Source organism: Grus americana, chromosome 2, assembly GCF_028858705.1.
Source record: "Grus americana isolate bGruAme1 chromosome 2, bGruAme1.mat, whole genome shotgun sequence".
Taxonomy (NCBI): Eukaryota; Metazoa; Chordata; class Aves; order Gruiformes; family Gruidae; genus Grus; species Grus americana.
In genome coordinates this window covers 96414730-96441201 of record NC_072853.1, presented here as the reverse complement: position 1 = coordinate 96441201, position 26472 = coordinate 96414730, and the positions used below count along the sequence as shown (strand labels likewise).

Genomic DNA, 26472 nt, shown 5'->3' with positions numbered 1-26472 from the left:
TACCATCTTCTCTATGTTGCATAAGATGCTCAAACATTAAGACCTCTGATGAATTCAGGGGTTTGCTAGTCAGAAGTAACAATGAACACATTGTTTTCTACTGCCTTCTTCATTGGGCGTTCATACTGCAGGGAAGGAAAAAAGATAATAAAAACATTTCAGAAGTTTATACAAATGTGTATATTGCATAAGAAAAAAAAAACTGTAGCGATCCTAAGAAGCAGTTTTAGATTCAGCTTTCAGTTCTCAAGCACCCACCCTGGAACAAGGTGCTGCAGGATGAGCAGCTCCCATGGTACCATTGCTCCTTCCTCAGCTCTGCCTCTCTTTAAAGGTTCCTTCATCAGGAGCACCTCTGGTAAGGGAAAGGCCTGTGCCCCTGAGCAACTCATTGCTCTTAATGGAAACTTTTCCCTTCGGAAAGGCTCAGGATATCAGCTTTAATGGCTAAGGGAAAAAAGCTTTTCTAAAATCCCAAGCCCAGTCTACTGTAGTGACCACAGACATGGCTGTCCCTTCAACACAGGGAGCGTTCTTCAGCTCTGTGTAGTACAGACACACAGCATCGCACACATCATTGTAATCCCCCTTATTACAGGAATGCCAAATCTCTAAAGTCATCAGGTCTGCACATAAAAGCTGGAACAGCAGCAGTAGCAAATATACGTGCATGTGATGGGGTGGACAAGATGGAAAAATAGAGTACTCAGCTTAACCTCCAAATTAAAATGAGGTCATAAATTAGTGATTAGACTCTAAAGAGTTTAAGAACTTAAACAGAATGTTTAACCGGGATCCAAGGCAAATGAATATTCTTTTTTTTTTTTTTTTTAGAAATCAAACTTGGAGGCATCAAGGCTAGATGTTGTCAGACCCAAAAAATCAGATGTGAGAAAGCATGCAAGGTGTTGTTAGGCAGCAGAGCTCCTAGCCACAGGACGTCACAGATCCACAACTCCAAAAGGCAAGTAGGACAAAGTGACAGAAGAGAACTGCATTAAGGGTCACTAACTGTACAGAAACCAGCCTCTGGATGAAAGAATCCCTGAGATACGAACCCAGGAGAAGCATCAATACCTGATGGTCCTTGTCCTTACCTTCTCCCTTAGGCAAGTGCTTTTTGACCACTTTCCCTAGTCTCTGGCAGGACAAACACTGCTTTCTCAATGCTTTCCATGCGTCAGAACTGGGGGTCCCATGAGGAACCAGCCCTGCAGATCAGCTAACCAAAGGTTTCCCCTCCCAGGACTTCAGAGAAGAATGCTTATCAGTCAGGCCACAGCTCAGAGTCCACCACCCATACAGAGCTGCTCGTGTACTGCACGTACCGTTGTATTCTGGAGAGTGTCAGCAAAACTCTTTGCTGTTTCACCCAGGGCTGAGTCAACAGACTGAATTCTGGAAGAAAAAAGTGAGCTTGGCTAGTTTATCTGTGCAGTGTTAGTACTTACTGATGAAACTTGAATAGAGATATTTACCAATAAAATGAACCTCAGGATTCCCCCAAATGCAGCTTTTTGCCCAGTGTTTGTACCAACAGTATCTTTTATACAGGAAAGGATGACGTCCTTCCATCACCTCTGACCCGTAGATACAGACATGACCAGAGGGTACACCTTGTTCCAGATTCTGGTACAGGTCTCTTGAGGTACGTGCCTGTCGTGCGCAGCTTTCTGTGCAGAGAGCCCCTCATTACACCCTAGACCCAATTCAAAATCCTCATGAGGCCGCAAAGGCTCCATCAACAGACACTGAGTGGAGATGCCACGCTGGCTTCAGAATACTGCCCTGTATACCAGTGAGGGTATCTCCAGCCTAACTAGTGCCCTATGACTATCAGGGGGCTTGTGAACATGCAGGACAGGTGGCAGAGACATACCTTTGCTTTTGCTGGTTGCAGAAAGAACTCAGTTTGAGCAACTGCGCATTCCAGAAGTCCTAAAAAGATCCCCAAAGAAAGCCCCCATTACTTGGGAAGGGGCACCTCTGTGGGCTGACACACGAGAAGTCGTACACACCATTGCATCCTTCTCCATGTTTGCCAAGACTTGAGTTTCCTTCTCGAGACTGGCAAGCTCTTCAACAACAATCTTCTGGAAGGTCTCCAGCTTACTCAGCCTAGCAGTGGAGAACAGAAACAAGTTTCACACTTTAACGTGCAATAGCACAAGGCAGATGACAACCCCTTCAGCACCAAACCTGCTCTTAGGCAGAAACAAACATCCTTGCTGAACTACATGGGGCAGTTTTGCTCTCGGGTATGTCTCAGACATGAATAGCTGTTCTGGGTCAAACTGAAGATGAGTTTAGCTAAATAGCCTGTCTCAAATAGCAGCCAGTAATGGAGGCCCGGGACAGAGGGTACAAGAGGGTTCCCAGTGCAATACTTGCCCTGGATATTCTCCCAGCCTCCAGGGATTTCAGTAGAGATTTCCCAAACTGAAGACAGCATCTTGGCACAAATAACCTCTGATGGATTTTCCTACCATGGGCTTGATATACACACATGGTGTTGCCACAGGATGCCAGTGATTTCTAAACGTTAGCCAGCAACACTCTTATTCACTTGGGTTTGCCACCTTTCTCCTGGCAGTGGGATGCCAAGCCGTCATCTGGTGGTGACTTTAGAAACTACCTTTCTGGGGTAGATCTGACACAGCTCTGTCTCCCCTATCCTGCAACTCTGGTTGGCTCCACATTACTTAGTTAATAACTAAGCAGCAGCTCACCACCACCAACTCTTATCTGCCACCTCAAAATGTTCCCTGGTTTTGTTTTTAGAACACAAACTTCTCCATGTACCTTAACAACAAGCAAATTCTGCTCATAGAGATCCTATTGATACCCAGGATTTTGCACTTTAAAGGCTATTCTTTCACACTATTTTTGATCTAAGTCCTGCAAACTGAATGTCTAGTAAATATGGAGGCCTGATACACTTACTCGTATCTCAGGTTGTGCTTATATTTCGCTTATAACAAATCTGTAACTATTATAGTTTATTTTTCTACTTAGCTCCTATCTGAGAAATTTGACAACCGATAAAGCAAAATGACCTATCTGGTGAGTGCCTGTAAAGTCCTGGCATTTGTTTCATACACAGGGAAACAATCTACAGGAATGGATCTATAAGAGACCCCTCACTTTTCTTCTCCCCTACTTCATTAAGTAAATCAGAGTTTGGTTTCTTTCTTAAAAGACATAGAAACAGAAGCTACTAAGGGTTTTTAAACAGATTTGTGAACACTGATGACAATGAGAAGATGGTCTAAGGACTGCTTCATCAACTGCTCCTAACTCAAGCTTGCTTTACATTCATTAATCCACCTGCTCCTCCCTTACAGGAAAAGCAGGATAAATCATAGGAGCTATGCTTCTGAAATGCTTCTTACATAAAAGGAAGAGACACACACAAGCTATTTTGCTTTACAAACCATAATAAGTGCAGTAGCTTACTATCAGGTTCACTTACAAAGAGGCATTTCTTTTCATATCAAAATTTACACAAAGCTGAAGCTGTTTTCAGCCAGCAGCAGACAGCTTACCGGCACTTGTGTATCTGGTTCAGCAGGGCGGACACGTTCTTCTCCGAAGTCCTCAGGATGTTCTGCGCGCTGGTCTCCATCCTTTTGTACCGAGTCTAACCACAGGATGCACCGTTAGGGATGGGCAACGTCCCAAGCCAAAACCTACAAGTCTAGTTTGCAAAACCTTTCCCTGAAAGGCAAACTCCTCCATGGGCTGCCTTTCAGCTTAGTGGAAACCATCTTAAGGCAAATTTAAACTGAAGACACATAGGCAGGGTACTGCAAATATGAACTGATTTTGTTCACACTAGTTACACCAGCAAACCTCTATGTAACCCATGCAACTCCAGGTTAAGGTCACGCTATCCAGTCAGCAAAGAAGCAAATTTCACCTATACTCCAACACACTTAACTGCACAAAACCAGGTCTTTGTTAGCACCGCTTCACACCAGCATTAATGCAAACTACGTATGTTTTAATGATAACTGATTCATAAATGCAACCACTTCCAGCCTTGATTCAAGGAGTGGTGCTAAAAGCATAGTGTGAACACTTACCAACTTAAAAAAAATCATGGCTGCACAATACAAAGTGCTGATCCAGTACAAATATGCTCTTGGGCACAAAATGTAGACAGGATATTTACACCAGCCCCCCAGTGACAAAAGGTAATTTACTATGAGAAAATGCCACACGAGGCGCACGTGTTCATAGAGTGCGCATTACCCAGAACAATTTCTTTAGTTGGTCGATAAAGCTTTCAAAGGCAGTAATCACCCCTGAATCACTGAAATCTTCACGCAGCATCTTGGAAAAAAATGCATCATCCACACCATCATCCATTTCCTGACCTAGGAGAAAGTATATGCCCAGTTAGTACCGTGCTGGAGGGCTTATTGGAGCATAAATCCTGGTCCTACTGAAGGCTTCATCGTTCATGTGAGCAACAACATTTGTTATAGAGCAGGAATTTGAGTTTTGCTCTTCTAGAGCTCACAAGCAGGAGGGAAACTGCCCCAAAAAGCATTGAGAAACTTGTTAGAAAGCAGCACGGAAGAGGTGGCACAAAACTAACCAAACACAGAGACCAACATATTTACAGATAACACAAAAGCACAGCACTAGGGGGAAAAAAAGCACCACTGTTTTCCTGTCTTCTACTCATTCATTGCAAGGAAAGCCTAACTCCCTTCTGTTGGGAGTTAGTAGTGTTCTACAGTTACTTCGTCCACTACCTACATGCTTTTTTCAGTTTGGGGTTTTGGGTTTTGTTTTTTTTTTTCCCCCCAACAGCTCTAGACAATCACTATTCAGAAAGACTAGAAAGTGCTGGCATCATTAAGCATCTTCCCAAGTGGATTGTGGTTAGGGAACCCAAATTTCCTTATTCACACCCTCTACCTAGATGGTATCCAATGGCAGTGCCCCAATACGTGCCTTCTGCTATATTTTAACTTTTGGAGAAGACATCCTCCATACAGATACCTCTCCAAGCTTCCACGTGACTATGATTTTCACCTTAATTGCCAGTCTGACTTTACCTGTTTGGGTCTCCTCTTCCTTCTCTACTGAATCAAAAAGTTTCCTTGGTTTATAGGAAGTGTCAGAGGACAAATGAGTTGTTTCCCAACTGGAAAATTTAGGCTTTTTTATGACAGTGCCGCTTAATATATCTGGAAAGAGAATAGATGTTTCAGAACAGATCTATTCTTTTGCACGAGGTACATAGCAAAACCAGCTGCTCAAGCAAAAACCACCACTGGAATTACCAATCCTGCAGAAAAGCAGACAACTTCATTTTAGGGTCTAGCATCACACTTACGGGACAGAACAAGACTTCACCAGCAAGTCTCTTCCCTCACAAAAGCAGGCAACCAGACTGCCTAGTGCTACGCAGATAACTGGAAAGTTACGTATCTCTATCTTAAAGACAACTTCATTTCTTGCCCCACCGTTCTAACCAGAAAGAAAACTCTTGCCCAGCTTCTTCCCTTCTCACAAGGGCCCAAGCTCACAACCTGTTTATGCTCGTTTGTTCCTGACTTAATTTCAGCTGTTGCTTAAAAGAGTGCATAAATACACAGGAGAGAGAAAAACCATTCACATCCATAAGAGCCTCCTTTTCTGCAGCTTCACTAGAGCTGCCATACAACTACTTTTAATCCAGGAAAACCCTTAGGAACACAGTGAGGGAGGCTGCAGCCCATATTTTAAGGAAAACTTGCTGGACAAATCATCCCTTTATCTTACTGTCCACTTTTCTGAGCTCAGTGAGGTGCCTGTGTTTGACCAACCACCTCTGGAGGCTACATAGGGCAGAAAGCAGGAAGGTGGTGGAGCCCAGGACAAGGAGGACAGTTGGGGCATGAGGAGCGCCCTGACATAGATTTAGGGTTCACAGAGCAAGTGTTCAAATGCAGTCACAGACCTGAAACTTCTGAACATAACCCTACTCTTGCCTTTGCATGGTATCAACTCCTCTCTCACTGTAAGACTGTAAACAGTGATAAAAATTAAGTCCTCAGCATTCATCTTCCCCCAAAATTAAGTAGATATGTTGGTGCAGCAAAGGTTATGTTCTGCAAATGCTGAACAGGTAAGAGACATGTTGGGAACATGAACATAGCCAGCTCATGAGAAAGGGAATGCTTTTGTCCAAGATCAAAGTTTCAGTGCCTTGGTTCATAGTCACAACAGTAACTTTAAGACAGTCTCTCTCAACTGCATCAGCATCAGGAATATTAGGATGAAGACAGCCCATTGCCACTCAACTTTCTTGAGGTTCAGTTGTTTCCAGTCACAAAGACTGTGCTACAGTTTTGAATTAGTTTGTGCAAGTTCTGTTTCATTAAAGGAAGGTCCTTAAATGCCACTTAAAAAAAAGCTACAGTAGTAATACAAATCATCATTTCCCAAATGCTTCTAAAGATGGTGTACGTCTATATTCTTAGATATAAAGAAAGTCAACAGCTTTCAGAAATGCCTTTTTTTTTTAAAATGAAGTTGCACTGCACTTTCAAGTAATTAAAAATTAGTTTTCAGGCTGCTTTTACTTATTTCACATATTTTCTCTTGGGTCACTGGGTTTGTAGTAAATCCCTTGTAAATCCCTAGCTCTTAATAGCTACACTAGTAGTTCCCCTGTGATCAAGGGCAGCATTTAAGAGTTAGCGATGAACTCTGAAACATACATATAAAACACCTTGCCATAGCCTGTCACAATATATGAAATGGAAAAATGAAAGATATTTCTTTACAAAAAGTATCCTTCAAATATCAAAAATCTCAGCGCTTACTTGTCTTTGCAAGAAAAGTGACAACTTTGTCAACACCCCTTTCTACTTTTTAAACTCTATGTTATTGAGACTGACAAACCTGAGTCCTTCCGCTTAAAGCTTTCTTCTTCTCTTGACAATTTGTCAGATGCATCAGGAAACTTCTAAGGAAAAAGGAAAAACACAGTAAGAAGGTACCCACCCTGCACTGCAGACAAGCTGTCAGGGGCTTGTCTAGTTACAGGAAGCAAAGCGACACGATGCATTGGTTTTAGATGAGAAGCAGCCTGACGGCAGATTAGAAGGACTTTAAGTGTTGCATACTGCACCTGCGTGGCCATCTCATCAATGGAATAGCCCTTGGCAGATGCATCGAGTGGCAGGGGACCCCCTTCAAACTCCTCTGAGAGCATTTCATCTGCATGAGAGATCAGCCAAATGACACAGGCAAGAGAGGTTGAATCCTGTAATGACTAGAAACCTCAATTTAATGACATACATAGAAACCAAACAACCGCCGCCTTCATCTCTTCTCACGTGGAAGAGACAGTGGCTCAAACAGTCAAAAGATTGTTTTATTTCTGGCTGCCAGTTAAATTCATTCCTTCACCTCTCATTACCCCAGCTAATGTTCCCCCCACTCAAGAGACTTTATCTACAAACAATATCCAGCCCTCACAGCCATTACAAGAAATATCACCAGGCAGAGTGCCTATGAAGAAAATGCGAATAAAAAAGGCAAAATTTAAAACCAAAACACACCCACATCAAAACAACTTTTCTAATGCACTGAAGAAGATTAGAAAAGAAATACCATCAAGATCCACTGTAGGTAAATCATCTCCTTTGGAGCTGGATGGGCTTTTTTTCTTTAGCATCTCCTTTTGAGCTCTTCGCCTTGATGCTCCTTGCTAAAACAAAACCAAATCTAAGAGTTTTATTTAAACACTACTACAGAATGTTGATTTTTTTTTTAAGTGAAGGGGTTTCTTTCTTTGGTTTTTAAATGTACTAAGAGCGGAGATACACTTGAAATACGCCTAACATACTGATAGTGCTCTCCAACACTGAAGGAGATCTGTGTCCTGAAGTTCAATGCATGTGTAAATTCTCCCCATAGTCATTTGAGTTGTATGGTGGATGAAGTTTTTCATAAGCAGAATCAAAGCATTTTAGTCAAGATAGAAAAGAAAAGGTTTCCAAGGGTAAATAAAAGCTTTTAATACAACTACCAGTTCTGGAGAGTTCCCCCCCCCCGCCATACGTGGGGACCTTACCAAAACTATTTGATATGCGGCACTTAACAGCTAGGCACTGGAAAGGTCTGGCAGTGCTAAATTTTTTGCTTGATGTATGTCTGATCCACTAATTCCCCCATCAGTATAAACCATAGTCAGTTTTCCCAGAGCTATAGCTGAAAGCGGAGGACGGTGCATGGACCAGGACTCAGCATCAGTGTAGGACTTGGAATAAAAGCCCTGAAAATTGCCAGCAAAATGCAGGGGAAAACATGAGCTTTCCCAAGTCACCAGCTGGGAGGACAGGACAGAGGAGAGCATGGGGACATAGCCTGGTAGGACCCAGCTGGGATTTCTGTAGGTATTTGGATAGGCAGCTCTCGTTCCCGGCATGCCCCTAGAGCTGAACTCATTCCTGTTGGAGCGACACCTGCATCAGCCAAGGCAGGCATCACACCAAGCATGCCAATTCCTGCACAGTTTTCCATCTATCACAGGTAAATATTATAGTTTTAGAACAACTTGCTTAGGACTGACACACAGTTGTTTCTATGAAGTTTCATGCATCTTCCTAAGACCTCCATGTTTCCCCAGCCTCTAGTAGACCAACAGTCTCAGCAACACTTAGTAGAAAGATTTGCCCATCAGAACATTTGAGAAGATAGATAACACCAGTCTGTTTAATTCCCACTCATTTGTACATGTTTTGCATACGTAATGTTTCTAAATCTGAGCATGACACGTCCTTACCTTCTCTGTCTGGTAGTCACTGCCACTACTTGCAGAAGACACTGGAAGCACTGCAAGGAGAAAAGCTTACCTGGTCACTGACAACCTAACTGCATGCCCTACCCAGTTAAGGTTTGCATGACAGCTAAATAATCCAGTTTTGAGTTTTGTTTTCTAGGCATTTACAAGAGAAAAACTTCACAAAACTTGCATTAAGCTTCAAAACCCCTTTCTAACAAAGCTTCTAAATGAATCAAAACGTACACAACTCATTGCATCCAGAGTGGCTGCCAAAAAAAGGGGCAGGCTCAGCAGCTTGTCTGATGGTCCCCAAGCCCCAGCTGGGGTACATGGTCTGGCACTGGAGTGAGAACAACAACTCCCATGGAAACACAGTATAAAGCACGATTTCTCCCTCAATTTTCTTTTGCTTTTTCATCCCTACAGAAACCAACAGCTACCTGATCATTCTTCATGAGAGGAACAGAGACATTCCAACTCTTTCAGGGCAATTTGAATTTGGAGGTCCCAGCAGCCAACACAGCTGTGGAGCACAGCCACAGGGGAGTTTTGCTGTTGGTCAGGCCTCAGCAGGGGATGCTATCAGATTGTCACATCTGATTCTGTAAATCACTCTGAGGCCTGTCAATGTATAAACAGGGAAGCAGGGTGCCACGGGCTGCAAACTGGGTGAATAAACCTTGAAAAAAATCACAATATTGATTGTATTTCCAGAGAGGTGAGGAGTGGAAAGTTGTAGGGAGGAGGTATCGCAGCTCCAGAGAGATCTTCCTTCTTGTGCATTCAAGAGCACAAACACAGCCATCAGCTCAGCACCCATCGGCTTTTCGGCCCCATTACAGGGGGCTGCACCCACACAGACATTTAGGTGCCAAATTTCCACCTGAACATTCAAATTCCAGTACATTCACTGGAGAGAAGGGGACAGGAGCCCAGTTTTTTTAGCACAAGAGTGCACGATGCACCTCCTCCACAGGGCACCCCTCACCGCCAGCCTCAAGCCTGCTCTCTCCTACTTGGTTCAGGAACTCAGCCAAATCCTCCTCCTCAACCCATCATCAGCCATTTCCTTATCTGCAGTAAACCTGTCACACATAGCTAAGCGTCAACAGGGGATCAAGCTCACCTTTTAATTTACTTCTCACTCTCGGTCTTTTTCGGGTATAGTCAAGAGATTTTGGCAACGACCGTTTCTGAGAGTCAAGGATCCAACTTTTTTCACTCTGACCAGTGCTTGTATTTTCATTGTTGCTTTCAGAGAAGAGATGTTTCCTGTAACTGGACTAAAGACACTATTAAAAGTGAGTCCTGCTCAGTCAGCTCCCTTTGTCCACCCAGAAGTCCCCCAACCATTCCCCTTCATTTACTAACAAATTATTCCATTTCTTCCTCCCCATAGTGCAAAACCTGAAGTATTTCAAGCTGTGAAGTCTGCCAAAACAGCAACAGTTAACTGGCAAACCAGCAGTATAAAAGACATCGAGGCAGATGCTTGCCCTTGGTCAACACGAGGTTCACAGCACCCTCCATCCTCATGTCCCTCTCCCCTCCTGCATCCAAATAAAAGAGCTCTTGCGAGGAGGAAAGCCTCAGCGTGCCTGACTTGCAGCCAAGAGCACAAGGCAGGGGGTGGGCAGGAGAATGAACATAGGCATTCACTTGCTGGTCTGGCAGTCCTGGTGCATCCTGAGAGCCACTTTCAGTAGCCACAAGCAGGCCATTTTGAGGTTCCCAGGCTCACATTCCTCCACCTCTGTATTGGACAAGCCTTAAACTTCATGGTATTTCAGGGTGCAACCAATTCATACAGGTGGATACACACAGCAATCAAAGCACGCACAACCTACCTGCCTTCTCTCGAGCTTGTTTGATTCCTCATTCTTGTTTCCCGTTTCATAATTCCTGCTAAGTAACCCACAAAGACCCAAGTTAGACTAGCAGATGCTGTGATAGCACACATGTTTAAGAGTTAAAGTCTTATTATTATCAAAGTGGACACAAGTCATTATTCTCTAACTTTTATATTCTCAGGTGCTGTTTAAATATTAGTATTCATAACATCCACAGATACTGTGGCAGCTAAGCAAGGAACTGTTTTATTAGAAAAATCATACAGCCTTTTTGATCCCAACTTAAAACAGTTTAACTAATGAACTCTTCTTTCACAGAGTAAAAGGTTCATAAATGGTGCACGTATGATCCTGTACCTCTGATTTTGTGAGGAGACTTTCTGGCCAAGAATCTTTCCTTTGGCTTCAGCGACCTAAAACAGAAGCAGGTACTTGTCTTAAAGTTCAATTACCCTGTAAAATAACCTAAAAAATTAAAATGTATCAGGAGCCAAAAGGGCTAGAGGAGGAATGTATTATGAGTCCAGCATGGAAATTCAACTTTTTAATGGAGTGGGATTTGTTGATTGAAACTGTGTCATGAATTATAATAGACAAACATTTATTTTCCCAAATGGAGTTACTTTCTCTTTTCCTTGCTTTACAAATAATGCTCATTTTAAGCAATAATGTCATAAGAAAAGACATTTTAAGCACTGACACCACGAGCAGCAGCATGCTGTAAACGCAGTGCACAGTGCCCGGACAGCCTCCGGAGCGGGCTGCTGGGACGCTGGGCAGGGACCATGAAGCGGGGTTTTATGCTGACACCCAGTGGCAGCAGCCAGGACTGGACTCTGTCCAGTTTATAGCAGAAATTTGAGGCATCCCATTCAGCACCCATCGCCCCTGAATTAACGGGCAGCAGTGAGAGCACCAGCACCGGGGAGTACGCTGAAAGCTGAAGGGTTTGTTTGGTGGAGTCACCTTGACAGAAGGCGTCAGGAGCAAGTTTTTGGCTTCCTGGGAAAACCCACACTGGTCAAAGTTTCAAAGTAGGCACAGCAACTCATTTTTACTCCATTTTTCTATCAATCTACAAATTAAGTCAAGCTGAATTTCCAACAAAAGTTTTGCAATGACTGGCTTTAACCAGGAATTCCCAACATGCCGAATGCGGCTCAAAACAGATTTCAGCCTAGGAAGATTTAGCCTAGGAGTACAAAATGAAGGATGCTCAGCAATTTGCTTTCAATATTCAGTAAAATGCAAACAGAGGTTGGCCCGCAATCACAAAGGTATCCTACAGCCTCACTCAAGCAATGGCTCAAATTCCTATTGCAGTTGGTTTTATCATACAGTATGCACCCCCACCACAAGAGTCAAAAAGTAATGAGCACTCTCCTCACCCCAAAAAAATATTTACATGTATAGCACCATACAGAAATGCAGGAACCTCAGATTCTTAGTCAACCAGTTTGCTATAATAGCATGTCCATCCTTACTGCATTTCTGCAGCAAGAGATATCCCCTGCTTCAAGTTACTGCTCTCTGTCAGCTGCTGAGCTGGGACCTTAGCACATCTCCTAACGGCTTCTTCTCAACTTTACCTTTTCATGACTGGCAGAGTCTGAGTTTTCAAAGTCATAGATTTCCTTCCTGCAAGACAACATTTATGTGGCAGCGTCATACAATCGTGAAGAGTCATCCTATAGAACTTCACTAATAACAACATGGGGGATAACATGGTTTGTTTCCATCCTCACCCCACCAAACTTTGTTATACAGTAGCACTCATACTTCATATGCCTAAAAATGCTGTTTTCTCAGCTTCTAAAAAACAAACCCACCACCCAAAAAAACCAAAAACTTGTTCCTTTCCTACTTAGTCTCTATTATTGTCTGTCTTGAATCTCATTCTTTCAATTGTAAACTTTTAAAATTAAGAGAAATATTCAGGAGATACAAGTTAGCCTTTCCCTGTTTATGTAGTGGACATTTTGTTCCCACATCACCAATAACAGTAGGTGGTAGGAAGAAATCATAAAAAGATAATTTTGGAAAAAAATCCATTTAATTCCCGTTTGAAAACTCATTAAATTTAATGTTTGTTCTCTAATCACTTCTCTGTATACATCTAAATTTTGTTTTCATGCCTTTCAACATTTAAAATTAACTGTACCTTTATTTCTTTCTCAAAATCGTAACTATTTAAAAAATCCTACAATTATTGATCAATATACAGTACACCTCCCCTGCTTGCTAGTGAAATAGGAAGACTAAAGAACTGAGCTCTTCTCTTTAGTCTCCTTCAGGAAAGGATCGCTCATTTTCAGACGAAACGCTAGAGGGAGCAGAGTGACCGAACTAAGACCTTCTCCATCCCTGACTTCTACACTGCTACTCTGGTTTCACAGACAGTATTTGCTGCATCCAGTTATTTGATCTTAAACCCCAGAACCTGTAGTAACCATGAAATTCTGCATCATTTTTTTCCTGTTCTTATCTACAAGCAATCAAAAAAAACCCCATCTAAGTATTTGGGTGTTTTTTTAAAGCTAAGAGCCAGCAGACTGAAGCAGGACACCCAAGGGAGCCCTGGAACACCCAGAACTGCAGCAGAGATCCTCTCGCACAGTTCGTTTGCTCTCCTGCCCAGCAGCAGATATTAATTTGCGCACAAACACTTGGCAGAACGCGCAGGAGGAGGGTGCAACAAGACAGACTTCCAGTGCCGCAGACTGCGTACGCCCCTCAAATCCTCGAGTGCTTCTGCCTGCAGCGCCACTGGCTTTGAACGTGAGCAGACCAACGTACCGGCGCAAGGGAAGGGGACAGACTGAGGAGGAGACCATCCTGAAACTCTAGGGCATGCAATGCCAAAGAACTGGGACAATATCTGAAAAAAGCTTAGGTATTTATGAAAGAAGCTGCCACTCATAACTCAGCTCACTGGAGGATGGGAGGATTACGGTTGGGTGAGGAAAAAATGGAAAAGCCAACGTGACATAGTATCACAGAGGCGAGGGAGTTTTCAGCAGACTAGAGTCAGCTTCTGAAGTCTTTGTCGCTTTGGGGACCCAAAAGGTTCCCACTGAGACAAGTTATGATCCTTCACAACCCCCTGCTTGTTTTGCTGCCTGTTCTGTTCAGACAGCCCACCCCGTGGGCACGCACATGCACACACCAGTGCTAGAAATGGTCTAAAATGACCTGGCACACCAGACCCTGCATGGGCACAGGGCTTGCGTGTCATACCTGCCTTCAGTCCTCTGCTTGGCCAAACTTGTTCTTCTGTTTCTCTTTTCCCAGGCAACATCCTTCTGAAAAGAAAAAAGAGTTGCAAGATCTAAACCCACAATACACAAGAGTCACGTTCTTCTCCTAGGGCCTGCTAAAAGCAGAGATAAGGCATGCCAGGAAATTTCGTTCCTCCCAGCGCAACAACTGTTCAGATGCAACTGTTTCCTGCAGTTCTTTCCTACCAGGAAGTAGGAAACTTCCCAGAGTGGAAAGTGGGGGGCTTAGGAGGTGAGGATACGGAAAGAAGTAGTTCAAAATCTTTGAATTCATTGTGCAGTGGGCAAGTGTTACAAAACCTTTGAACTGTCAGTTAAAAATAATTTTAAAAAATCTAAAACTGGAACCTGGAAATGTAAACCCAAGAACAAGCCTAAAATATGATTTCTTATATAAGCAAAGTACCTACTCCAAATTAAAAATGTTGCTTTGGGAATTTAATTTCTCTGGTGTAGTGCGTAGATTTATTTTTTTTTCCTGGCACATCAACAGAAATTTCCAAGTGCTCAAGTTGTCCAAAGAAACACAACTACAGATGGTCCCAGTTACTTGTTAATTTACCCAGGTTGCAATCTCCTATGCCAGAGACAAGTTTATTGTGGGAGGATCATTAGAGCTCAGATACAAAACTGAATAAATATGTCTGTAGACTTCCAAGACTCGCTTCCCTTCAGGAAGCAAACCTTTGCTCTTGCAGACCATGCATAAGTCTGGTGACATACAAGTTTGTCCCACACAGGATTGGGCTGGTTGCCCACATGCCGTGCTCCTGGACACAAGCACAGCACGCCGCTGCCTAGGGGGTACACACATTGAGTAAACTCAGTTTAGCTTGAATTACTTGGTTGGGACACACTAGAATGAGGTTGGCAGCTGTTACCTCTGCAGCTCACTCCTGGTGCTAAATGGCACATTACATCAGATATGACACTACATGGGCTCAGGACATTATTCAAGGGCAGGAGTGGGTCAACCCATTCTAGATTTCTTCTGCAACTCCACCAGAGCATCTCTCTTCCCTGCTCCATGTCTCTCCACTCAGGTGGGCCTCAAGGTAAATATACCTTCGATGTTGACTCCTCCATAGGTTCTTCTTCTATGGGCTTCTCACTGAGGACAAGAGAACACATGAGAGCAATGCGGTGCTAAGGGGCTGTTCATTGAAAGCCCAAAGAGTGACTTTGTGAAGTTCTAAAGGGAAAAAAAACCACCAAACTTGCACCTATTAGCATCAAAATAATGGTTTAAAAGGTGTGTAGAGAAGAAAGCTAATCAATAGCTCTACAGAAGTTGAACTTGTTAACTGTAAGAAATGCTGTCCTGTAAATCTCTGAAGAAAGGTATTACTAATGCCAAGGTGAACTCAAATTCACATGATCTTTCACAAAAGTCATGTTCCTCATTATGAATAGCTACATATCTGGTGAGCTCCAGTGACACAGCTGAAGTTAAACTCTCTGTAAATACAGCTGTATGCTCATCTTGTATTTGGATTAAATCAACAATGAGAGAGAAAAGTCACACCAAAGCAGCAGCCAAGCCAGTAACCAAACATCACTGTTCTGCAAATCCAAAGTGCCATAACTCTGGGCAACTAACCTTGCTAGCCAGGGTGGCAGAACCAAAATCTTTTTCTATTTAATAATTGATGGAATGAACTTCAAGATTACATGCATTAAAACCCCAGGGGAGGGAAAACAAAACCAGAATTAAAAAAAGGCACCTTGCAACTTTTTGTCTGCAAGACACTTACCTAGGCTTAGCTTTCATCCTTGGAGATGGAGTTTTGGACTTTTTTGCTGAAGGAGGCAAGGAAACTACAGCTTCACCCTCTGGAGCTACTATTAAATGCTTTTTCTGCAAGGCCCACAAAAGCAGAGCCTTCACCATGTCACCTGGGTGACACTTAGCTTGGTCAGACTTAAGGAACCGAAGGGAGCCATGCCTGACCTGAGCCTTGGTTAGCACCTTCCGCATCAGTCTGCTGGCTCACTGTAATCATGGTGACACCAGAGTTAACCATTTTCTGCTCGGAGACATGAAACCATGAACAGAGCATGCATATGACCAATAAAGTAGTGGGGTCTGGGTTTTGGTTTGGTGTTTTGTTTTGTTTTTTTTTAGGAACAGAGATTTTCAGTGCTAGCCTGTGGCAACAGCTGGATATGGTTCATCATTAGCCACACAAAAACATTTAAGGTTGCACTGATACTATGAGATTCTCACTAAAGAGCATCCCACCATCTCCTTATAAGGGGGAGTAAAATTTCTTCTTTCTTTTTAAAGCAGTTTTGCCAAAATTGCAGCTCCGAAGGCAAGTGTTTGGGCTGACTTCTCACCAATACAAGATGGGATTTGAAAATATTGTCAGATCTGGGTACAAACTACTTTTCTTTGAAAGAAGCTTTTAACCACATCTATAAAAACGTAGACTGGAGGAGGGGGAAAAGGGGTGCAAAGACTGTTTCACCATACACCAAACACTTACTGCTACGGTGCCTGTTAACTGCTGGCTGTGCTGAGAGGTTAAGTTGTCTGGTAGAGAGTCCATGTTTTCAGAGTTTGAAGGATCCTTCCTGCCCTGTGAATTAGTGGACTCGGGTATCACTGCAGAAGACCAACAGGGTGAAAATGTCGTTGCAGTAACTGAACACACACGTATTTCCTTTCCATTCTTACACACGTGCAAAAAAGCATAACGGTACAACTTATTAGGCACAAACATCTTAAGGTCCTGTTTAATAGAACAAAACCAAACATCTCCAAATTACCTAGTGAAGAATTGCAGTACTAAATAAACAGCATCTTGAGCTTACTCCTTCTAAGCCTCTTGCACTATATGAATATGTACAAGTTTATCATTTTATTGCTACCTCAGCTCTTAGCTCTGGAGGACACGGAACAACCCTTTGTGTCTGGCTAAAGCAACAGATCAGCAGGATCTTCCACCATCTCTGTTTCCCTCCATCGAATCTCTACCAGGCATTGCAAAAGCTCTTTCACTACAGATGAACTACCTTCTGCCCTTGTACTCCTCGATTGCTTCAAGTAGCGTCCACTTTGTGCCTCTGTGCGTGCTTCATAGTGGACACTGATGAAGGAGCTTCTCCCTCACCTGCACCTCCAGAATCTGGAGGGCTTCCATTCTAGCTCATTTTGGGTTGCAACTGGAGGAAAATGGGAAGGACTACCGAAGAAGTTACTGTCTCAGACATCTAGAGCTGGAAGTAGCTCTTTCTGGTATTCACCTGGAGGAACCTGAAATACGCAGTAACTAAGAGGAAAGTAAAAATTTGCTTTTAACGTAGGCACAGAAAGAATGCTACCTAACCTAAGGGCTCTTCAAACTTGTGACTCATTTTCTGAGATGGTGGGTGGTAGCAGTAGAAACAGAACTGCGAGCTCATTGTCTTAGAAGACCTGGAAAATCTGTTAAGCAAGTTGCACCAAGGAATAATACACACAAAAAATAATCACTTTAAAAACTGAAGTACAGCCAATTTTGCAGCAAGGACATATTCCAGCTTTCAAAGAGAAAAAAAATCACTATACAAAAAAGCCACCTCCCAAATAATTTGATACTGAAATTGAGCTGAGGAAACATTTCCTGTTTAAGACCAATTTTTATCATGCATTGTCTTGCTTTTGTGCCAAAAGCAGCTTTTCCCTGAACTACGGGTCACAGTCTTGGTGGGGATTTACAGAAGAACTTCAGGATAGAGGGAAAGAAAGTAGCTACTTGCTCTTCCCCTTGGACAAGTGCTGGCCTTGGACCTTCCTTTGGGTCAGGCACTCGAGCATCACACCTGTACTTCGGGCTCTGTGTTCCCTCAACATCTATCATATTTGGAACAAAATTAAACTCAGCCCAGTGATCCTGGAAGGAAACATCTTGCAGGAGATATTCACTGGCAGCACGGGAAGTGACACTGATCACAGAAAATTCAACGTGCCCAACTCAAAGACATACAAAGCATTAGCTACAGGCTGGTGAGAAGGAAATAATGGCTATTCCAGGTCCAGCTAAGAGCCTTTCCTACCGTAAGGCACGCAGCTATGTTTGTAGTTGGGGTGCACATAGAGACAGCCCTGTGGCACGAGGTATTTATGGCAGCGCCCACGATGCTCTACATATGGCAGCAGGTCACCTCCTGCAGAGAGGAGCTGTGCTGCTGCTCATCTCTCTGCAAACAGGGACTGCAGGTGAGCACTTCTGCTCTCCCAGCTGCACTTCCAAAACAGCCCCTGGCATCTCCAGGGCATCGTCTGCTCTGTGTGGGGTAATGGGTCCAGAGCGCACCATTCTATCACATCATGTTGTCAGAAAGAAACAGAAGTCACATCCCTGCAGAAAGCCTCGGTAGAGGCTGCACCACCACACACACTCTCACTGCGCAGAGAAGAGCACATTAAGTGCCAAGATGCAAGCACTGATTCATCAGAGGACCTGTGCTTCCATGGGCACACGGATGCCACTGTCCCCTCCTGCAGGGAACCTCCTACAGCACCTGCACAGCACAGCCAAGCCAGGAACCACGTGTGGGGCAAGCGAAGTAGGATAGACGCATGCATCCCACTGCAACGCAGCGGCAGGTGGAGAAACACTACCACACGCTCTTTGCATGTCGGAGGCCTGCCAGCAGCCGAGATGTACCTTGCTAGGCTACCTGCCAGCGTACCGACCCAGCCTCCGCCAGCTGTTCCCCTGCCCATGCAACCCCAGTGGCACGTGGCCATGGTGCCTCACCCTCGCTCCCTGAGCTAGAAGGACTCAGCACCTGCCACAAACACCAGTTCCCAAGCTTACAAGATACAAACAGTAGAAGATGGAGCTTGGGGACTGGTTTGTTGTGGGGTTTGAGGGGTTTTGTTTGTTTTTTAAATGCAAGCTTTTAAACTGCAAGCAAAGATAATAATTTTAAAACAATTTAAATTTCCTAAAATAAAATAATAATTTAAAAAACACCTGCTTCATTCTGCCTGGCTTGCTTCCCAGCATGGACAAACTCCTCTTCAGCCACGTTCATCTGTTGGTGTGAAAGAATGTCATGTGAAAATGACCTTAAAAAAAAGTAGAATCTTTATCTAGTAAAGTCAGCTACTTAATAACAAAACTAACAGTTGCTAATCACCAACAACAAATAATTGGTACATCATGGGATGCTAGCTGCGTTGACCATTTGGTTCCTACAAGGATAAGTGACAGCCACTATACCATGACTATTGACTGTCATGTAAGGTTATCTGCAAATCCCATGGTCTGTGGATGAATCACAACTACAAAAAATTAACATGTTAATATTGAAAAAAAACCACACACATACTCCGTGTTTTTACATTAGCTTATAAAAAAACTTGAGGTTTTAAAAGTACTCTACTTTTAATCTAGAAGTACTATCTACAAAGTCAATCTAAGATTTGTGTTTTGCAGCACTCCTCCAGGTTCTTGTGTCGAAATGTGCTGATCAGGTGCAATGTAACACTTTGAGCTAATGTTAAGAACACATTTTACTTCAGGTTATGCAATTAAATGCCATAGCCTTTATTTCCTACTTCAAAAACTCAGCAAAAGTAATCATAGCACACTGACTGAATTGATAACAAACCCATTTAACCTTCCAGCTTCTAAACCATCAAATTGAGTCCCTTGAAACTTCTTTCCTAAAGTCTCTAATCCCTATTTCAGGCCAAAGCAAAGACTTCCCTATGGAGAGTCACAAATCCTCAATGGGAAGACAGATATATAATAAACAAACATAAAAACACACCAAAAAAACCACTTAATGTTTTTGTCCAGTGTATATAGAGTAAAATATAGTTTGGAAAAAAACTGTACTAAGAGCTTACCATCATTTTTTCATCTCCCAGGACTTTTCTAAGTATACTTGAGATTTCAAACTCAGCACTGAAAGATATTTTGATTTTTGTTGCTTCTGTTTTGTTAAGAATAGCAGGAATCTTCATATAAATTTTAACAATCTTTTCTCCATCTTCCTCTGGGGGCGGGGGGGAAACACAGTCCAGTTTAGAGCAAGATATTCAGTCTATCACTCCAGAAACATTTAAATAAGTGGGTTTAAAACAGTCTTTTACATCTTGCCCATGCATTTCCAATTACTCTGTTCACTCATTTCTTTCTTCTTGGATCTAGATGATTATGGTATTCCCTAGCACATCTATAAACTGACCCCTCAACATGCCCCGCTTGGGTAGGGAGGGTAGGTTGTTACGCTAAATGGGCCCAAAGACAGTCCAACAAGCAGAGCTGGTGTGAGGTGACCACTGCAGCGCACAACGGGGAGAGGGGGAAGACACGGTAATGGCGATATTTTAGGTTGGCTCCATGTGTCTTGTGAACCCATAGCCAAACAGAACATACCGCTAGTTGGGAAACCTTACCCTTCAGGCTGTAACTGCTGACCGCTTCTTTCGACAACCTCACAGAGTCCCAAAGAGCACCCTTTGAAAACCAAAGCCACCACATCAGAAGGGCTGAGCAAGCACCCACTACGTTAGACAGCTAACCCAGGGCTACCTGGGCTTTGCTGTTACCTCATTACTGTCCACGTAGAAAGTCACACTCTGGCTGCCAGTGTTGAAGTCGATCCAGAACTCCTCCAGCTTCTCGTCCGATGGCTTCTTCACCTGGGGAAGCGCAACAGTGGCACTACCATTCCCGGAAAAGCCCCACAACTGCTGTATCATTCTCAGTTTTCTTTAACAAGGCAACATTGGAAAAAGTCTCCCCACACACGTGCGTACGCATATGCATACTTTACAGAAAAAAGGGTGGGTATCAACCTGCAATTTGCAGCCTACGGCTCACCCAACCATACTCCAAGTCAGACATCCCTCTACACCAGCCAAGGGAAAGGCGATACCAAATACTTGCATGTTTGGGGCAGGAAAGAGTCTGGGAAAGTTTTCTCTGTTTCTGAGCACTTGAAATAAGCAGAAGCAGCAGAACCAGCTTCCATCTACTTGGTTTTGATACGATACAACTGTCAGGAACAGTGCCACACATATGTTTACTTAGAGACCAGTAGAACAATCTGCAGGATCTGTAACCGCGACTATGACCTCTCCTACACAGGCATCAGGCTAATCTTGGGTTTTGGCCGTCTGGGAGCAGCTCTGCCTGAGGAATCAGAGTTGGCCTGTCCTCTTACTTTTTAGAGATCTCTCTCCTCTCATCACCATGAAGAGAAGTGCTGCCTCTATCATTTGCTGGGTACAAAAGCTAAGTCAGCAGCAGTAAGTTGGGAGCCAAGTGACAAACAAGCAAACTTTCCAGCTAGACTCAAAGGTTACACTTTGCACTGCAGAAAATTAAGCTCTTCCATGAAAAGCAGGAAGAAAACAACCTCATACGCTACAGAAAATAACATTTTAACAGCAGTAACGTTGTAGGGAAGGTGTGTCACAACGTTAAGGTCCATTACCTCGTTCATGTCAGCAAAAGCAGATATGCAAGGAAATGAATAGACTCTAGAAGAAAAGCAGACTTCGCATGATACATTCAACATCACAATCCAACTTTATGAAAGATAAAATCATTAAGATTGGTTACTAATCTTATTGTTCAAAAAAAAATTAATAAATTCCTCGAAGTAAATTAAGCTTGGAGAAGCTTAGAGAATATAGTATTTTAGTAGTGATGCATTGTCTTCATTGATCTTAATTTTAAAAGAACCTCCATGAAAATTAATAAAATCTCTTTAAGAACTTAATTATTCACATGTGATGTAAATACTTTTTTTTTTTTAATATAACCCAAATCAGTTTACAATCCTAGTTTTTCCCCTCTGCAGTAATAACGGCACCAGTTTAATTTGTTGGTTCACAGCTTACCTTCTTTCATCCCCAAGCCTTTCATTGAGCTGGTTAAGAAATTTTCTGCAGTCCTTCAAGACAAATGACATCTTATTATAAAACTCAGGCTACATTTCCTTTGCAAAGAGTCATTCTATTGGGCTGTGTAACCTCTACTCCAGTTACAAGCTTTTAATTAGTCAGTGTGATGCCAAAGGCTGCTGAAGAAGAAACACTCAAGTTGCTACAAATGGTTTGATCCAACTTATGGCCAGTAAGCCTCCAAACATAAAACCCACAAAAATTAACTAACACTTTAGCAGTAAAATATCTTAGCAATAAGAGCTATTTTAACAACATGCCATTTTATATTTGCCAGATTAGAAAAGACACCATCCACAAATAATTAAATAACTTTGTGTATTTATAAAATAAATTTTGTAGGAACTTCTTACAAGGACATCCTGACTGAACTCAAACAAAACTAGCCCCTATACAGAATAGACAAGTATGTTTTCAAAATAAGGACCCTCACCGTCTCAAATTCTCTATCCTTGATCTCTTTGAAAGCTTCAGCAAGATAGTTATCTTCAAACCAGTGGTGAACAAGGTCATCCCTCCATTTTTTTGTCATTAACCTACAAAGTGCTTCTGAAAGGGCAACCTGAAGGTCATAATCTACATGGTAAACATAAGCACATGATAAATATCCACCCCCCACAGCATAACAGAGGTTTATAGCATTGCTACTCTTGCATTAATACACTACACGGTCATATTCATCAGCTGGCTTCAGCTCCACCCAGGAGAACAGGGGAGGGTAACAGCCCAGCGTCAGCTCCAGGCATCCTCAGCCCCCCCGGCTCCGCGAGGTGCTGAGCACGGCTGACCACGACACACGCGCGTGCGTCGGGAGATGCTCTTGGGGATCGGGGAAAGGGTGAGAGCAGAGACTCATCGCTAAACTCACTACAATTAAATTACATTTTGCATACCATGGTAATGCCTTAGAAAGTGTTATTGCTAGGAGAAAACAAAAAAGATTTCACTCTAGAGGCTATAAAACCTTATTAACTGAAATTTGTCCACATTGTGGCAAAGTAGTTAAAATTTATTTTTTAAAGACTAACAGGAAGCATACTTTGTAAACACGTACACAGAGCTATCTAATTACCATTCTACACATATTAGTTTAGCTTTTCTTCTCAGTTAATATGAAGTACTAGTACTAACCAGAAAGAACTAATGCATTGTTGCATCTAACAAATTTGGATTAATATTTTCTTAGAGTACCATCTGATTTTCCTCCCCCAAAATCAGCTATCTGCAAGGAAATAAATCAAAACTATAATTCATCTATAAGAAATAAGCAGATGAAGTAAAGCCAGAGAACCCCAGCTTCATAAGAATAACCACTAAGTACTTCTTACCACCAACCTCCAGTATAGTTTTTGCAAGGTCTTTCCTGAAACAACAATGCAACGAGTTAAAGTGGAAATAACTTTAATTGCAGGGAAGACGGCATTTAGCTACTGGAGTTGGAGGGAAAACTACTTACGTGAGTGAGCACATCTCTTCAGACAGAGGGAATTTCTTCCTCTCCTCCCGCGGGACACTGTCAAGTATAGAGTTGAGAGTCCTCAAAGCCTTTCCCCCCACAGAAGAAGGAGCAGAACAAGAAGAGGAAGAACTTAGTAACATATTTTTCACAGTTTGAATCTAATTACACACACTTGTGTGTGCACACATCTCTCTTTTATTCTCCTAGGAGGAGTCTTACCTCCTGCCGCAGAGCACAGCAAATATTTGTTTCTGTCACCAGATGCCCTAGTTCAGGTAAAAATAAATTCACCAGCTCTTTCTTCCCTAGAAAAATCATTTGACAGGTTACAGCTAGCAATGAGCTGGTGTCTGTATAAAAGACAGTTGAAGCAGCTACAGTTGAAGGAGTAAAAATATCCCAGCTGGGGATTCAGTTTTAAACAAAGCTTACAACTATCTAATCCTAGACAGAAAGGGGAACTGGTAACCTCCCTGTAAAAAGAAAACTCCAGATACCTAGGCCAGCAGTTAAAGTGACACTTAAATAGGTACAGAAAGAAGCTACTTACTAACCACAACAGATAAATCCGTAATATACAGGTTTTGACAAAGTCAATACAGCAAACCACTAGAGTATGAACCAGAACACACTCGTGCCCACTCTGCTCCCAGTAGAACAAGTTACAAGGACAAATAAGCTCAATTTACCCAGTCCACAATTTAATGCTTCGTTTTTACATGACTTGTGAGCCTGGACGTCTGGGCGCACGGATACTTGCTCTTTCAGAAAAGCACCTGCTCCCCTACCCTAATGGAAAGTCAGCTGCGGCCACAGACAAAATCCTGCTGCTGAAAGGAGTGAGAGACAGACAGACATCCCTCTGCCTACTTAGGATGGCTGAAGGAGTTACCATGTTATTCTGCGGAGATGGTTGCCTTCAGCAGGGGAATAACATCTGAAGCCACTACGAATAGAAGTGCAAGAGCAGACTGTCGAGCCTCAAGTCCTTTCAGAAGCACCACTTACTCTGGCCAAGTGAAAAACTTGGTGCCAACCATTTAAACAAGGTACCACAGCGAGACTCCCCCCCCGCCAGCATATTCAAAACAAGTAAACAAAGAGAAACAGTAAAAGGTTTTGTGCTCTGCTTAAAGTGTTAATGAACGTTAACTGAAGGGAAATTTAAAGAAAAATAATTTTTTAATTAATTAAAAGGAGAATTTAAAGAAAACATTGCAGAGAGAGGGAGGGAGGAAGGGAGTGGAGAGAAGAAAAAAAGGATAGAGTTCAAGCAGAATTAAGAAATGTGCTCCCAAGACCAAGATTCAGGATATCAAAGAATAGAAGGAAAAACAATACTGACCTTCATTACTACACCTGCAAATCACCTGATGGAACAAGTAAGGGAAGCCTCCATTAACACACCACAACCCAAGAACAGCAGTACTCAAAGTGCCGAGGTGTTTATGCCCCCACCGTCACACCTTTCAGGGGCTAAAATAACATAAAACTTTACTGTACCCACATCAGGAAAAGCAGTGCCACCTGATACAGGTATGTCACATATGGTCACCCCGATCATACAGGTTGGCATTACGCAGGGAAGGTAAAGGGAGCAAAGCACCCACTTCCCTGGGAGTTTCAGCAGCACCCGAGAGTGCAGTGCCCTCAGGTTCCCTGGAAAACCCACATCATGGCATTGCTTCGTTGCTTTTATTACACATATGGGCCTTCGTAAAAACACATTTTATGTTTACGCATAACAGTACTAAATATCATAACGTGTTATATCTGAAGAGTTTTAAAGACCCTTGATGAAAATTAAAAATTTAAAAAACCCACAAGACAAATAACACTTCATCCTCCACAGTGAAAGCATATGGAAGAAGTGGACCAGGAAAACAAAGAAATCAAAATTTTTACAAATAAATAACTGATATAGTATTTCATATAATTTCAATGTAGTTAGTAGAGAAAGAAGAAAATTTGATTTTGCTCAAATGTCTTTTATCGAGTCTCCTAAAAAGAGTCATTAAGTATTCAAATTCTGACACACAAAGTGACAGAGTTCCAATAAGCTACAGACAAGATTGAGGGAACGGCTTGGGGAAAGAAGCTAAAAGCACTCTTCCTACCGAAAATTTACATCTCTAGGCCTCCAATACCTTTAAAGTTCTGAATATTAAAATAGAAACCTAAATGAGAATTGTAAGCAGCTCAGATTATTCTTTAAAAGTAAATCAGCTGTTTCATACGCAGTAGGAACAAATCACCAGGACCACCTTAGCAAAAATATTTGCACATAAGGTGCAGCTCAGTGGTGGCAGTAACTTCTGGTTTTCAACAAGGGCTTCAGCAGAAAAGCTTTTGTTTAGAAAATGCATCAGAACTCTTTGCGCTTTTTCCTGCAAAAACAAACACTTGGTTTCGTGTTAGAAAATGAGAAAACACTGCAGCCCTGTGCGGCCCCACAGCAGCTTCTCCCAGGTGCAAACCTCAGCCTAATGCCAGCCCAGAGGAAGCTGCTGGGCACTGCCCGTCCCCACAACTTGAGCCACATCCCAGGCTCAGCCCTAGAGCACAAGATCTGCTTAACTATTTATTTTTTACTAGAAAGCTGTTTGTGAACAATGGCTTTCTTATCCAGTAAAGGCAACCCTTCTGTCCCCTTAATGCACATACATACCAACGCAGAATCAAAGAAGTCTTCGAGAAGTAACATCAAAGATTTGTTGTCATTTGGGTCGATGAGGATCACAAATGTTCTTGCTCTTTCAAACCAAGATACCAGGTAAAAGTTAAAAGAATCAGTTAAAACCTGGGAAAAAGTTAATAATCCTTAAACTCGATATATCTGCAGGAAACCTTATGCATGTAGGGTTTTTTAGTCCTTGAATTTCAGAGTCATGTACTGTGTCAAAAGCTACACGGCATTAAAGAACTCAAATTTTGCTAGGAGGACATGAAAAGTGCCACCCTCGCACCCACTCAGCAGGACTTATCCTCCATGCACTTTTGCCCTCCTTTCTTGTCTTGAGGCACCCAGCATGGTGCTTAGGACCTCCCTGACACAACGCACACTGCAAGTGGCGTTGTAACTCCTGTGGAAATTTCCAGAGGACATCAATTTACAGTGGATTAGTGTTTTAAAAATTCATCAAGCTTTTTTAAAGTCATTATTTTCACACTTCACGTTT

At 42.6% G+C, this 26472-nt stretch overlaps 1 protein-coding gene across 1 annotated transcript; it reads right to left on the bottom strand.

Annotated features, from left to right (window-relative positions):
• SYCP2L (synaptonemal complex protein 2 like) lies at positions 1-25997 on the bottom strand. The gene is made up of 32 exons (XM_054817733.1): positions 25962-25997; positions 24639-24663; positions 23513-23598; positions 23291-23379; positions 23163-23197; positions 22268-22410; positions 21772-21824; positions 21363-21408; positions 20473-20565; positions 20320-20380; positions 19768-19916; positions 18887-18947; positions 16415-16527; positions 15877-15946; positions 15674-15719; positions 14978-15030; positions 13879-13960; positions 12231-12279; positions 10999-11054; positions 10639-10693; positions 9918-10074; positions 8792-8841; positions 7618-7714; positions 7133-7221; positions 6904-6967; positions 5070-5201; positions 4255-4379; positions 3546-3640; positions 2019-2118; positions 1880-1938; positions 1329-1398; positions 1-125 (listed from the first exon to the last, which is right to left on the bottom strand). The coding sequence occupies exons 1-32, from the start codon at positions 25995-25997 to the stop codon at positions 66-68; spliced, it is 2499 nt and encodes an 832-aa protein (XP_054673708.1). The 3' UTR covers positions 1-65.
• Between the last annotated feature and the right edge of the window lie 475 nt (positions 25998-26472).